This window comes from Colletotrichum paranaense (assembly GCF_030867605.1).
Source record: "Colletotrichum paranaense strain IMI 384185 chromosome Unknown Scaffold_11.1, whole genome shotgun sequence".
Classification (NCBI taxonomy): domain Eukaryota; kingdom Fungi; phylum Ascomycota; class Sordariomycetes; order Glomerellales; family Glomerellaceae; genus Colletotrichum; species Colletotrichum paranaense.
The window spans coordinates 1407769-1421791 of record NW_026848969.1 but is presented as its reverse complement, the minus strand read 5'-3'; the positions used below and the strand labels follow the sequence as shown (position 1 = coordinate 1421791).

Here is a 14023-nt window from a genome sequence, read left to right as displayed (position 1 = left end):
GCTAACCCAGAGGACCGGGCACCGTTACCTACCTAGCGCGCACCGTATCAGCGAGGAATTACCTTTCTTCATACACTGCCTCCATCTCAATGTTCTCGTCTGTTGTCGAGGGCCAGTGTTCATCAAATAGCGGAAAAGCGCCAGTGGTAGCGGACTCTGGCGCATGAATGAACAGCCTTGCATTTGGCGAGGTAATATCAAAGGAGGCTCAAAAAACATGATGCAACTGTCAGGCTAGTATTAGATGTGTATGTGCCATGATCCACGGGAAGGAGGCTCAGCTACTCCGGAGCAATTGTCAACCTCGACGATCGTACGGTCGGTACCGATGCCGTTGACCGCAACACTCTTGTCTCCGTGGTCTTCTCGCCGATGAAAATGTGTGGTCACTACCGCTGACACCAACTCCTCGATCAATTTCAGATTGCGCGTCTAGGGTGGCAAAAACCCAGTTCGCGACAGCCTGATACTTTGTCGTCCCTTCTCTTACCATGCAAGCCGATTCACCCCCACTCGGCCGCATGTCGTCACTTGCGAGGTAGGTGGACGGAGTAATACTGCAAATCTCCCATCGAGGCCCGATATTTTCCTTATTCTCTTCAGACCGGTCGTGATCCTCCAGGCTGTGGTCCGTAAAGCGTCTAGGGTTAAGGGCATACATCCTCCCCATGGCTTCATGCAACCGATTAACCAAATGACCAGACTTGTTGATCATGTCTCGGTGGCCGTCGAAGTTTTTTGTAAAGTCGGCCCAGCGGGTATTATGTTCTTCACACGTTTTCCTACGGCGATTCCGCGCTTCCTCAAGTGCGACTTCAAGAGACTTGATGTAGACGTCCTCGCGGGCCAGCGTCTCGTGCAGACGATCCTCGTCCTGCTTGAAAGCTTCCACCCGATCGTTGATGTTTTCTCTTTCAGCTATTGCCACTTCGCAGTCCGCAGCGATGGTAAGCACCTCTTTGCGATTGGCGCATCGTTGATCTCTGACGGAGAAACACAGTTTGGGGTAGACGCTGCCACAACCGCCGCAGGGTACTCGACTCCAGTGGGCCTTAATGCTCTCTATTAGACCACTCATTGCGGATTCATTCGGAAATTGCCTTGCAAGATGTCGTTGAATAAATTGAAGAATATCGATGTATTTTATCCAAGGTACGGCAACGTAGTTCGCAGCGCGTACAACAGGCCAGGTGACTTGTCAATGTGAAAGGTTCAGCGTATTGGGGCTTAAGTAGGAGGGGTGAGATAATCGCGTCCACGCCACACAGCGAGACGCGATCAAGCTACCAACGCGTTGCGGGGCACTGAGAGCGCGGGGCACATCATCCTTCCTAGGGGCCATTTTCGTCAGTGCTCGGGTTACATACACTCTGCTTAACTCCTTTACAGATATTTACAGCCATAAGGTACAGCATGACTGTAGCTTGACTAAAGTCTGACTGATGGCCTGGCATCTTCTCTATCGGCTTCGTGATTGATGGTGCAACAGATGGAGTATATACATATGGGCGTTTGGGGCTACTCTCACTACGCCAAGTCCTCCCTTCCAACTTACATGTGATATTGCGGCAATAATGTCCTGTAAACGGTATCAAGAGGCGGTTTCGCGGTCAATGCGTACCTGATTTATGTTGAATCATTTTCACTTCATTACGGTGACCTTACCATGAGCTCAACAATCATTCCGCATGCGACTTTAGAGTCTATTGAAACTGGCAAGCACCGCTGTGCAGGGGTCTCTGCGTGCGCCCATCAACGTCTCCAAGGCTACTTACGAGGTCGCCAAAGCGACAATACGGTTCATCTCTGAGGCATCCGACCCTCCAGTGAGAGGCTAGTAGTGGATTGCCCGCAGCATCCTTGTAAGGCGTTGATTGGATTAGAAGGATACATGTAAGTATTCATGCAGTAGGGAAGAGTCGTCACACGTTTTGAAAGTTCATGTAGTTATGGCAGAGGATCTACTTTCTGTGTATGTATGTAATAAAGAAGAGCTACTTGGAGCGAGGGCAACTCGCCGGTTCACTGGGGGTGCCTACCTAGTACCTAAGGTACCTATGAACGTGATGAGCTTCGACCATAAGGGTTGGTGCCAGAGACACGGGAGCCGCCAACCGACCTAAATCCATCTACCATCAAAGTCACTAAGCAGCTAATTGTGTGATGTTACGCCCCTTCATCATGGTTCTACCGGTAGTAAACCTTATCGTGACATTCCGCTTTGAAAAGACTGAAGCCCCCAGGATTAGCATAATGCACCCCATGTTCACCATCTGTTTCTCTGCAACATCTTGTCTCTTTCGCTCAATCCTCGCCCGAACTACTACTCGGGTCGTACGTTCAGCTCCATATCCTAATCAATTGGTACACACGCAGGTTCTCAAAACTGCGTTTGTATCTTCGTCCGGAGCACGGCTCGCTTACCACCTCATTGCCTTGTCACATTTATCTCTCTACATCCGGGCATATCGCTTTCTCCCCCATTCGTAATGGGTCGATTTTGGGAGTTTCTGATCACAGGACTACCTTCCTTGTGTGTCAGCATTTTCAATCTATTGCCTCCATACCGCCAATCGCCAACACAGAGTGGCGATTCGATTACACCCTATCAGAAAGCATGCAAAGCCTGCAGATCAGGCAAAATTTACACCAGTTATGATCAAAAGTCAACAAAAAAGCACGCCGGAATCAATGCGAAAGAACTCCTGATATATCAGATTCCACTCAAGATACAGCTGCTAGTCATGGAACGTCTGGATCCCGTCGACATATTCTGTCTACGACAAAGTTGCTCCATGCTCTTCTCGGCATTCGAACATGCTTGTTTCTCTAGCCTTCAAAAGCCAGTAGAGCTACCTAAAAATCATTCAACATTCGAAAACGAATTAAGTCGACCATTTCACATCGCTTCCGACCATCAGTACTCAGTCAATCATTTGCGGCATGGACAAAAGAAACTCAAGGGCTGTGGCGATTTGCAAAGCGGACTCAGGCCAATTATCGAAATGTATTTGAATGATCCCCCTGCTAAAGACAAATGAGAGATCGCACACAGGTTAAAACTGAACGCCGTTTGCGAAGTTTGCTTGAGGAGTCAATCTACACCTACCACCCTGGTTTGTCCCAAAGTTGACGATTGACAGGAAAAGGGGCACGTGTTTTGCACCAATTACAAAAGAATTCACCACAAGGCTCTATTCTCTGAGAATCAGCTTGTCAAAGATCGCCCGATATGTATGGGCTAGGAGAGAAAGATTCAGATATGCTCCCATCAATACATGTCCCTGCTTGGCATATTCAGATGGATAGAGAGAGCACCCGCTCAGAAGGGCTCGAAGAGCCTAAGATTGTCATGTCAGGTTTGTCAAATGCCCTTCCAGTGAAAAGGACGGGAACACTCTCCAACGCTATCTATCTCCAGCAACCACTTCTTGCGTTTACACTGGACTATGGTGGTATGAGATGTACCAAGCGGACAGCTCGTTAGAAAAGACCTCATTCGGTAGGGTCTAGATGCCGTAGAGGAGCGATATGGCAACGAATACCTTTCTCCACATCTTAGTAACAGCTCGGAACACATCGATGCAACAGGAATCCTCATGATGTCCAGTGTCTCTGGCAAAAAGGCTACTCTTTGCATCAGGTCGATTGGAGACTCTGCTATGCAACGTATCAGTGGGGAGTTGATTCCAATCGCATCACGCTTACAAGAGGTCAGTACTTTTCAGGGATTAGTTTGCATCATCAAAGTACTGACGCAAGACAACTCAGCCTCACAGGGAGAATGGAAATGTCGAGGTTGGTTCGCTACCTCGATCCGACATCGTACCATGGCAACACACATATGCAACAGCATAAAGGTTGCATCAATAAGGCTTGTTCAAACTCTCAGAATCGCCATGAATGTTTCTCAGCAGAATTGTGGGTAAATTAGATTGTGGAGACACATGGCATTCCGTGGTGTAAGGTAAGTAGTTAGTTTAGACCATGGTGTGGCATCGCGGAGTGCGATGATTCGTTAGTGGCCCCTGAGGCTGCCTTGATATCAGAACAAACCACATCAGGGTTTTCTTCCAGCACGAAAATGTATATATGATGGCTAGGCATATGAAAGATCATAACTCATTTACTGTTTCTGTATACTACTTCAGTGAACATAGGTTTCTCTACACCATGTTCTCTTGTATTCTCTTGTTTATTCCTTCTACACGGCTTGGCTTTTCCTCTCTTCCTCGCGATTTCCTTTCCTTTACCGAGCGCTCCACCTATACTGCGAATACTCTCTGCGGAAATTCATAGCACAATTGTAATTGTTTGATGTCGGTAGAATTCACATCAGGGAATTACAAACTCTAGATATTGAGAGCAGAACAGGATGAGATCAAAGTCTCCAGGTTGTGGAAGTTATTCGAGATGTTGAACTTGGCTGCTGATCAAGGAATTGAGCTTTGGGTTCAGGAGAGACCCATGGCGGAAGCAAACCAAGGCATTGTGGGATTTGAAGCTGGAAAGGCGCGATATTGTTACGTTCTGGCGCTGCAAACTGATTTGAAGTTGCGGCGGACCTTGACGTAGAACGAGAATTGCGAGGGACCCAAGCATCAGATTGAACTGTCATCCATTGAGCTTTAATTCCTAAGAATCCGCGTAGTAGGAAGAAAGGGGGGTTAAATTTCTCCGAGATTCGATACGCCCTGGTGGGACGTATTCCTTCTCATGCTCCACAGCAAAATGGGTGACGGGGTCAGAAATCAGGACGCACACAACTAAGTAGTTGCCTTCTCATAGCCATTATCATTGGTTTCCTCATCGCATCATGGTTCCTATAGAGTAATACGTGTGGAATATGCAAACAGTAGAAAGAATGGTAGCATCAGTAGTAGCAGCAATAGCAGTATTAGGGAAGCCAGAAATAGAGTCGACGTGTTGAGCGGGGACCATTATGGTGTTATCACCTAATTTGAAAACTGCTTAGGAGGCAATCCGTGCTCATGACCCCTCAAAATATGCTTGGAAAACAAACTCCAAGTGCCAGAAAGCATGGATCCCTGATGAAATACAGAGTTGCAGCTTTCAGAGCCAGAACCGTTGTCCCCCAGCCAGGTGATGACAAGATTTCAGGAAGAATCACACCCGGAACTCTAGTGCCCAGGCACACATCAGATCTGGCCGTGAGTGCGGTCGCAACCTAGAGCCCCTACCGTGGTACCTTAGTCTGTAGAGACTTGACTATTCAAGGCCGACGGCTGTTTCTTGGGAGACAAGGAATGTCAGTATCTCATTAGGGGCAGGAGAATGCGATGTGTGCAGAATGGAGAAGCGCAGCTTGCACCACGTGAAGATTTGGCAAAGAGATCAACGCGTTTCTTACAATGAAACTTTCAGTGTAGGAGCTCAGATTCTCCGAATGACAGTCAATTGCAAAATGATTGGACAGGTTTGAGGTTTCTTCAACGGGAGGTGGTCACGTGTAGCACGCCATCCACTCCGACGATGGTGAATCAATTGCGCGAGCTGCAGGCAAGCTGACGCGACACACTAGACACCCACACAGTTGCATCAGCCCCAGTTATCAAATGTTCCTCGTCTTCTCCCACAGTAGCGATACGTCGACTGTAGGAGTTCAATCTCGATGACAACTTTTCGTGGGCAGAAAAAAAGAATGCCCATCAGGAGTCAATCGAAGGTTGTGACGAGGTTACAAACTGGTGGCATAGGGCTTAGCTTTAACGCGGAGTTCCAGGAAAACTAAAGGAACTGTGGCTACCCTTGGCCAAGCTACGACAAGTGCCGCAACTAACGGCATGGTATATATGGACTTCCCATACAACTTCTGCATCTCCTCGGAATACAACCGTTTAAGCTGCTGCTGGAGGGTCAGCATCACTGAATAGGTAGCCTGTCGTCATCTGCCTGTGGATCGCCCTTCGGTATCAGACCGAGATTTGGAGAAAGCATGCCCCTTTCCTACCCATTAGCACCCTCAAATGCTCGTCACGCCTTGTGGCGACATTTGATGACAGCTTAGCTGGAGAATAAGCCGTTCGCTCGGCATGCAGTCCATGTTGAAACCCCTGCTGGAAGAGATTTATCAAGAGACACTTATATAGAACGGTTCGTCTGTCCTGCATGCGGGCTGGGTTTTGGTTTGAACTTTCGCTTTGTGCAGACACGGTACGTCATTGTTCTATCTTTTGACGATGAACAAGATGTCCTCGCAACATCCAGTTGGGAAGCCGTCACCAGCCGGGTCCGATACGTCGTCTGACCATGGCGGCCTGGGTTCCAAATCCGCTGTCGACGATAAGGTTACTGTCGATGCCGCGCCTCCGACAGCGCCCGCGCTTGCAACGCAGCAGACTCAACGCATGGAAGCGGCAATGGGCGATGCCATCCTCCGCTTTTTCATGATTCGGAAAGGACCGAAGGCAGAAGAGTACGACCTCGACGCGGTGCGTATATCGACTCATATCAACTTGCGAAAGACCCCGGTGGCGTCTAACATGCTCAACAGATTGCCACGCAACCGAGTATATGGGATTCCGAGAATGTCGAGGAGTACAAGAGCCTCTACATCCACCCGCAATGGGAGAACTGGGCTGCTTTTGATCCCAGTTTCCGATGGACATGGAGAGAGGAACGTGCTGTTAGGCGTAAAGTCGACTGGAAAATCATGGTACAATGACCCCGACAACTCGAAGAAGGACGCAAGCTGATCACTCACAGGTTTGGGCATGTGTCATGTTCGCAGCCCTCAACATCGACCGGAACAATATCTCCAACGCCGTTTCCGATAATATGCTTGACGATCTCGGGTTGACGCGAGGCGACTACGTGAGTTATGAGGAGACTGGCTCCTCTGATACCCGCTAACCCGACTTAGAACCTTGGTCAAACAATATCCCGGGTTGGCTTTCTTGTTGCCGAGCTTCCATCGCAGTTGATTTCCAAGCGGTCAGTAGTCCTTGCCTGCCAACTTGTGAATTCGTACTAATTGAGCCTTGCAGTATTGGACCCGATCTGTGGATTCCCATCCAGATTTGCCTCTTCTCTATTATCTCTGGAGCGCAATTCTTCCTAAAGGGTCGAGCGTCCTTTCTTGCGACAAGATACCTCATGTAAGTGTGGTTGTTGCTCCTGAAAGACTAAATTACGTGTACTTACGACCCGGTTTCTAGCGCAACCTTTCAAGGAGGTTTCATCCCGTAAGTCTTGGCCCTTGACAGGCAGGTCTATTCAAGCTTTTGACTAACTCCTTGGCAGGGACACTATCCTCTACTTGAGTTATTGGTACACAGGCACTTCAGTCAGCAATCCCGTCCCGGACTTCTGCACTAAAACACCCTCCTAATGTCTGTCCCCAGCTTCCGATTCGACTGGCCTGGTTTTGGATGTCTTCGCAACTAGGTACGTCATTCTACACTCCTCTCGAGCTCCTTTCAACTCTGACTGATAGGCTTTTCTAGTTGACATCGGTGTTGGATTCGCTGCTGTCGGTCTGGTTTCGATGCGCGGCATTTTGGGATACGAGGGCTGGCGTTGGTTGTTCCTCATCGAGTAAGCCTCCCCATAATGATCTTGCGACGCTGTTAAGTTACTAACATCACGTTGCCAGAGGTGCTTTCACTTGTAAGTCAACAAGTTTCGCTCCATAATGTTTCGGCTACATCGCTAACAATATCGATCTAGTCTGTGTCGGACTGTGCTCGTTCTTCCTTATGCCTCAATGCCCTGCCAAGACGAAGAGTTGGTGGAACCCCAAGGGTTACTTTAACGAGAAGGAGGAGAAGATCATTGTCAACTCCGGTACGTCTCCCAGAAATGTAACACCTTTTCCAAAGCTAATAAACTCTGCTAGTCATCCGCGACGATCCCCAGAAAGGTGGCATGTACAACCGACAAGGTCTGTCCGTCAAGCAGATCTGGGAATGCTCCAAGGATTACGACATGTGGCCATTGTACGCTCTTGGCTTGCTCTTCGGCTTGCCGAAGTACCCTGTCAACCAGTACCTTACTTTGTCGCTCCGAGACCTCAAGTTCAACGTCATCCAGACCAACCTGCTCTCAATCCCGTGGATCATCGGGTCAAGTATCACCATGTTGGCCATTACGGCTGCTAGCGAGCTCTGCAACAATCGCAGTTTCGTCGCCATGGCTGAGGATGCATGGTTATTGCCATGCTTCATCGCCCTGATTGTAATCGCGAACCCAAGCCCCTGGGCTTACTTTGCTATTGCGACAGTTTTGTTATCCTTCCCTTAGTAAGTGCGGAGGACTCCGCTTTTTCTTTTCTAATTGCTAATCTCTGCCAGCACGCATCCTATTCAAGTTGCCTGGACAAGTAGGAATGCCGGATCCGTCCAGAACAGAACAGTGTCCGCATCGTAAGTCTCTATAACTCTCATATCGGTGATGTGAAATATAACTTACGATATGCTTGTAGCCTGTACAATATGTGGGTTCAAGTCAGTGGTATGATCGGCGCAAATAGTAAGTAGCTCTCCTTCAGACTCAACATAACAGAGGATGCTGACTAGCCAAGTCTATCAACCAAGTGATGCCCCTCGGTACTTCAAAGCCAACAAGGGCCTATTGGTCATTTGTATTTGGATGTGTGTAAGTAGACAATCATCCTGCCTCAAGATTGAATCTCACAGCTCACATGTTCCCAGGTTGTACAATACCCCTTCACCTACTTCTACTATCGGTGGAGGAACAACAGCAAAGCCAAGAAGTGGGATGCTATGACACCAGAGCAGCAACACGACTACCGTGCCAACACAACGGATAAAGGCAACAAACGGTGAGATACATGGACGCCTGGTGAACTCATCCTCTTACTAATCCTTCATAGTCTTGACTTCCGATTCGCCACCTGATCAATCCGATCGATTCAGGTGCTAAGATAGATGGTATGAAAGGATTTCGTGTCGTCTAGTGGCTGCTTCTTTGTTTGAATGGTGTATGAAGACAGGATTAACACATAGTACTCTGTCTGCTCAATGATTCTCAGAGCTTTGGTGTCCTAGCCTGGCGAATGAACCAAAATTCAGCTTTCAGTCAATGAATTGATGTCGTAATTATGGCAGTAGGGCGGGCTTTGATGATTGAACTTAGACAAGTACGCAATGGTATAGACACCGATACTTTTGATATTGAAGATGCTCTCAAATGGAGATTCATTTTGCTCTTCCCTTCATATCCGATGCTTCTCCTTGGGTTTTGGATCTCTTGCGCGCAATCACAATCGTTCCCCTCATTGCGTTTGACTCAGCGAACCAGTCAAACACCATTGCTGCAACCTTGAACTTCCCCGCTGAGATCCCAAACGGCTGTAACGCTTCACTCTGACTTTTGATATAACTGACGAGACCAGAGAAGACATGTTCCGTGATATCTTTGAAATGGATATCATCTTCATCATAACCCGCGTCAAGGAGCTGCTTCTTGTAGTCTGACACTGTAACAAAAGCAGCAGCAGGACAACCCATCGCCAGGCCAATGAGGTTGACGAGGAACCTCTGTCGTAAAGACGCTCCGTCGCTCAGTATCAAGTCAAAGGCCATGAACGAGGCATCGAGTGTCTGCGCGGCATAGTTGAAGATTGGCTTTCTGGAGGGATAGAAGTGGTACAGGCTGTCAAGCGCTAGAACCCATCGTTGTTGGTCGGCGCTGTCCTCCTTCAAAGATCTGACCGCAGACTTTACGTGCGCGCCCCAGGTGTCGGGGTTGGCAGCGTCAGCGCAAAATACCTCGACACTTCCATCTTCTAATTTGAGCTTTTGAGCCTGCAATTGGGCTCTATTTGAGGCCAATCGATACTGGGACTCGTTGAGAGTGAGCCCTACATATCGATAGCTGGTCACACCTCGCTCGTTAATTAGTAGTGCAAGCTCCAGGGACTGGTCACCACAGCCAACACCTAGGTCTAGAATAGATATTGCCGAAGACCGAACTACATCTTTACAAATCTGGGCTTCTTCGAGGACCTCTAAAAGCAAATTGCGACAGGCTGTCTCGAAATCTGTAATGCGTAGGTTGTCGGCACTCGTCCTGGAACATGATGGTAAGTCAGTCGTGCTCTGACTAAGTCAAGGAACATCATGAAATGCGATGGATATAATCCAGTTCAAGTGTAAGTGTAAACTAAAGGGAGGCCCAGTATCGGAGTGATTACGAAGAAGGGTGTAAAATGAGGGCGGACAAACCAATAACCCATGTTCATCCACATGGTGGTGAACGGCACTTTGAGGTTCAGCTTCCAGTGATCATTGTCGTAGACGTCTTTCCGCCGAAGAAAAGTAACAGTAAATGCCAAGGTGACTATCAAAATTATAAATGTGCAGCCAGTCGCGCCTAGTAAGACACCTTTCCAGAAGTCAGGAACGGCGTCAATTGGTAGTGTCATTGTATGAATAAGAATGAACCCATGTCCGCTTGTGAGATGAGGGTGAAGGAAAGTTAGTTCTGTGGTCTAGTGCTCACTAAGAAGGTACCTTAAATGGAAAATGAGACGTGGGAAGACATTTGCAGAGAAAGCTGCCAGGTGTAGATAGACTTGGCGCCAGCTGTAGGCAGGAACAGCGAAGGATGCGGCAGGGTTCGGCACCGGAGGTCCGATGTCACCTCCAACCAACGGACCAACAACCAACAAACCAACAAAGCCCCCCTTGCTGTTTTTCTTCACAGAGACTGCGTTTATTTCAACTTCACTTCTTCCATTCAAACATGTTTTTGTTCTCATTACGTACCTTCAGTCACTTGACTAGCCGTGCCGCCAAGGGACTACGACACCAAAATCGTCAGCGATTCTCATCGCAGAGATAACGCACCCTTCAAGTAGGACCATTCCATCCCAGCACCACGCCCCGGTTAACCACACATTATCTTGTCCATTGGTCCAGTCACCCATGCCGGCGGTCTGGTCATTCTTCTTGTCCAGATTCCTGTCCTCACCCATGATCTTTCGGATAACTGCCCTACTCTGACACGTCCTCAAGGTCCTCGTAAACCTTGCTGTCCGCAGTACCCTCTTCGCATCGGCCTGTACGTTAAGCGGGCAAGTGCTCACGACCGTTCCTCCAGGCATTGTGTGTAAAGCCTCTGTCCGCGCAGCTTCTTTTGCGGAAAAGTCGGTTCTGAGACAGATAACTTGGGGCGGCATGACATTTCCACGATGATGTGAACAAGCTTTCGGATGTCTCCCTTCATCCTCCATGAGAGTGAACGACTGGCTTGGTTTTGCATCGAGCGGACGGAGAACTGAGCTCTCCACGCGGATTGTTGGCAATGGCTCGAGAATGTCGCGTAGGGGTTGGTAGATCTTGCCAGCCACATCCGGCGACACAGCGAGAATAACCCGATCGAATACGTCATCCAAAATCTGTCCAGCTGCGTTCTCCGTCGACTGCCAACGGAGTCTCACTCTTCCATCAGCCGTTGAGGCTACCTCTGCAACACACGCTCCTAGTCGGACGTCTTTCATTTCTTTTGCCAATCTTCCTTCAACTTGGTGGACACCGCCGCAGACAGTGTAGTGCTGTTGTCCATGCGAGCGTTTCTTGTACTCGACAACGTCGCTGGCAGGGAACGCCAGAAGCTCAGCATGCGTACACGTCGAAACGCTGCTGATGAGTGGGAGAAGGTAGTGTGTGGCATACCGTCGCGGTAGCCATATTCTCCTCAGATAGTCGCCAAATGTCTCTCCCCCATCAGACCCCTCAGTCAAGGGGTGCACCATGAAGCATGCCACTGTGAACCAGAACTGGCATATGATCAGGCACAGTATCTCTACGAAATGCGCCAAAATCCCGCGGTTTCCCGGCCAAGGTGGGACTTGGTGCAAATTGGATGCGTGGACAAAGTACTCGCCAGGCACTCCGCTGGCGCCATCCAGAGTTGCCTGGTTCTTTCCCGATGCTATCGTATCAGGCTTGCGTGCAGGCAGTGATTTGGCGAATGAGAACAAGAAGCGGATGGGATGATACGGGATGCCCAAGTGGTCATACATGCGCATCACGTTCGGATAATATCCTCCGGCGAGTGCGCGCATTGGAAGGTCGATCCTCTCAATACTGCCCGAGCTCTCCTCTCGAATTGCAACCGATGCTGAGTCGAAAGACAGGCTCTCAGCCTACAACAGTCAGTCTACGCATTCGCCCACTACTCCGATCTAGGATCCAATTCACCTGTTCAAATAAGGTCACTGCATATCGATGTTGTTCGTCATTTTGCAAGAGATATGCGGTGCTAAGCCCGGCCAATCCCGTTCCGACGACAGCTACCCGGAGAGGGGCCTGTCGACTCATGTTGGCGATGAGTGAGTCTGAGAGCCTTATGACCTCGAGCCAGCGCTGACATGCCCTGAGTAAGTATCCTTCTCCTCCAATGTGGCGACTGGTTTCCAGCATCAAGACACAGCGAATGCAAAACTCGACGAAGAAACTTTAACAGAGTCGGCACGCACGAATTTGCGACAGGAAACCCACTGCGGAGAGATAGGGTATTTCTCAGCTCACCGCACACTCACACCACTCGCCGGGTACGTAATTTCATCAATGCACACCGTAGCCCCTTCGAAATCTGCTACTCCCCGGAATGAAGCTCCCCTCCGGCGGGTACCATCCCTGAGAAAAGTGCCGGATAGTCACATCACGCACCCTTGAATGGGTGGGTGTCTGCCGAGGTCGAAGCGCCGTCGGGGCAATTCCACTTGGTGCTCGACCGTCCGGCGTCGACGAGGCTTCATCCCTGTCGTTGTGGTACAACATGGCAGCAGTTAGCCATTTATTCGGGATCCGACAGAGCTTGAGAAACCTTGAGACACAACTTGCGCCAGCAGTCGGTTCTATGTGAGCTACCCTCTTTTCATCTGCGACGAGACAAACGTCCAAAGACTGTCTTTGACGGCGCTACCTGCTGAGTAGACGACCCGTCCTAGCCCAACGACTTCGAAGAGCGAAAAGTCAATTTGCACGTGCTTCCTTAGTGCCATCAGACGGTCTCATCTGTTCGGACAGAAAGTTGCACCGACTCGATCAATCTGGCTTGGCTTCTAGAGTTTTCCCAGGCGACCCCACACACTATGATGACCCTGGCTAAACTAGCTCGACTGACTGGTTCTTATGGTCCCCGGCATTCTCGGTCATGGCTCCTTTGGGGAGTTCGCAAGCGAAGACTCATGTTCATTGACATCATATACAACCCTCGGGTTGCCTGGTTATTCTGTTGAGCCGATGAGCTCCAAAGAACTGGTTTCCGACCAGCAGATAGTCGCAAAGAATGACAGCCTTCAATGTCCGTCCGCTGGCCATATTCACCGGCTACATGGTCCTAGCCGCCGGGCTCACTGCAAAGTCTATCGGTATTATTCGCAATCAATGGCGCGCCTCGCTTTCGCGAAATGGGACAGTCGCTGCGCCAGCCCACCGTCGCGCTCTTGTTGTGTTCAGCGCGCTCGCGGCCTTGAGCCTCGCAACAACCTGGTATCACATGTTTCGCTTCTTCGAGTGGTCATATGGCCAATGGGTAACGACACAAGCATTGGCTAGCCTCGACTCCACCGAACTGAGGCTCGGCGAGTGGCTGCACGACACCTCTCTCTTCAAGCAAGCTTGGGCGTCAACCCTTGAGACTGGCCCGAGGGCCTGGTGGTCGTTGCAAATATTTGGGTTTTGCGCTAACTGGAGCGCCATACTTGCGGCTCAAGGTGAGCTTATTCTACCTTAGTAAAATCCGGGCCAGCTGTCAGCTTTTTATTGCATCTCCCGAGAGCAATACTAATCTAAGTGCATCATTAGCTCAGAGAAGGTGTATCTCACACGCTTGGACATTCGTACTGCTTGGTCAAGTTGTTGCTATCTCCTTTGCGGCAAATTTGTCTTTCCTCGCAATACTTTGCAGCGAAATCCCAGAACGAAAACCCAATGATGGCAAACGATATGGCCAGACTGTGTCTTCATTCTCTATTCATTCCGTCATTCTCTTCGCTACCCTGTTGTGGGCAACGTCGATCCCCTCCGTC

General features: G+C 49.4%; 5 protein-coding genes across 5 annotated transcripts; 3 read left to right on the top strand and 2 right to left on the bottom strand.

Annotated features, from left to right (window-relative positions):
- Positions 1 to 240: 240 nt before the first annotated feature.
- CPAR01_12798 (uncharacterized protein) lies at positions 241 to 1078 on the bottom strand (the record flags this gene model as incomplete). The annotated part of the gene is made up of 2 exons (XM_060497053.1): positions 241 to 432; positions 491 to 1078. 2 exons carry the CDS (start codon positions 1076 to 1078, stop codon positions 241 to 243), a joined length of 780 nt encoding a protein of 259 aa, XP_060344586.1.
- Positions 1079 to 2489: 1411 nt separating this feature from the next.
- On the top strand, positions 2490 to 3041 carry CPAR01_12797 (uncharacterized protein; the record flags this gene model as incomplete). The annotated part of the gene is made up of 1 exon (XM_060497052.1): positions 2490 to 3041. The coding sequence occupies one exon, from the start codon at positions 2490 to 2492 to the stop codon at positions 3039 to 3041; it is 552 nt and encodes a 183-aa protein (XP_060344585.1).
- Positions 3042 to 6209: 3168 nt separating this feature from the next.
- CPAR01_12796 (major facilitator superfamily transporter) lies at positions 6210 to 8879 on the top strand (the record flags this gene model as incomplete). The annotated part of the gene is made up of 17 exons (XM_060497051.1): positions 6210 to 6452; positions 6515 to 6676; positions 6727 to 6834; positions 6884 to 6954; positions 7008 to 7118; positions 7179 to 7205; positions 7264 to 7306; positions 7365 to 7407; positions 7467 to 7557; positions 7616 to 7629; positions 7690 to 7806; positions 7859 to 8261; positions 8313 to 8384; positions 8444 to 8490; positions 8543 to 8616; positions 8673 to 8803; positions 8855 to 8879. The coding sequence occupies 17 exons, from the start codon at positions 6210 to 6212 to the stop codon at positions 8877 to 8879; spliced, it is 1782 nt and encodes a 593-aa protein (XP_060344584.1).
- A 300-nt stretch (positions 8880 to 9179) lies between these two features.
- CPAR01_12795 (uncharacterized protein) lies at positions 9180 to 12308 on the bottom strand (the record flags this gene model as incomplete). The annotated part of the gene is made up of 5 exons (XM_060497050.1): positions 9180 to 10053; positions 10209 to 10467; positions 10516 to 10673; positions 10833 to 12133; positions 12189 to 12308. The coding sequence occupies 5 exons, from the start codon at positions 12306 to 12308 to the stop codon at positions 9180 to 9182; spliced, it is 2712 nt and encodes a 903-aa protein (XP_060344583.1).
- Positions 12309 to 13281: 973 nt separating this feature from the next.
- On the top strand, positions 13282 to 13728 carry CPAR01_12794 (uncharacterized protein; the record flags this gene model as incomplete). The annotated part of the gene is made up of 1 exon (XM_060497049.1): positions 13282 to 13728. One exon carries the CDS (start codon positions 13282 to 13284, stop codon positions 13726 to 13728), a length of 447 nt encoding a protein of 148 aa, XP_060344582.1.
- Positions 13729 to 14023: the final 295 nt, after the last annotated feature.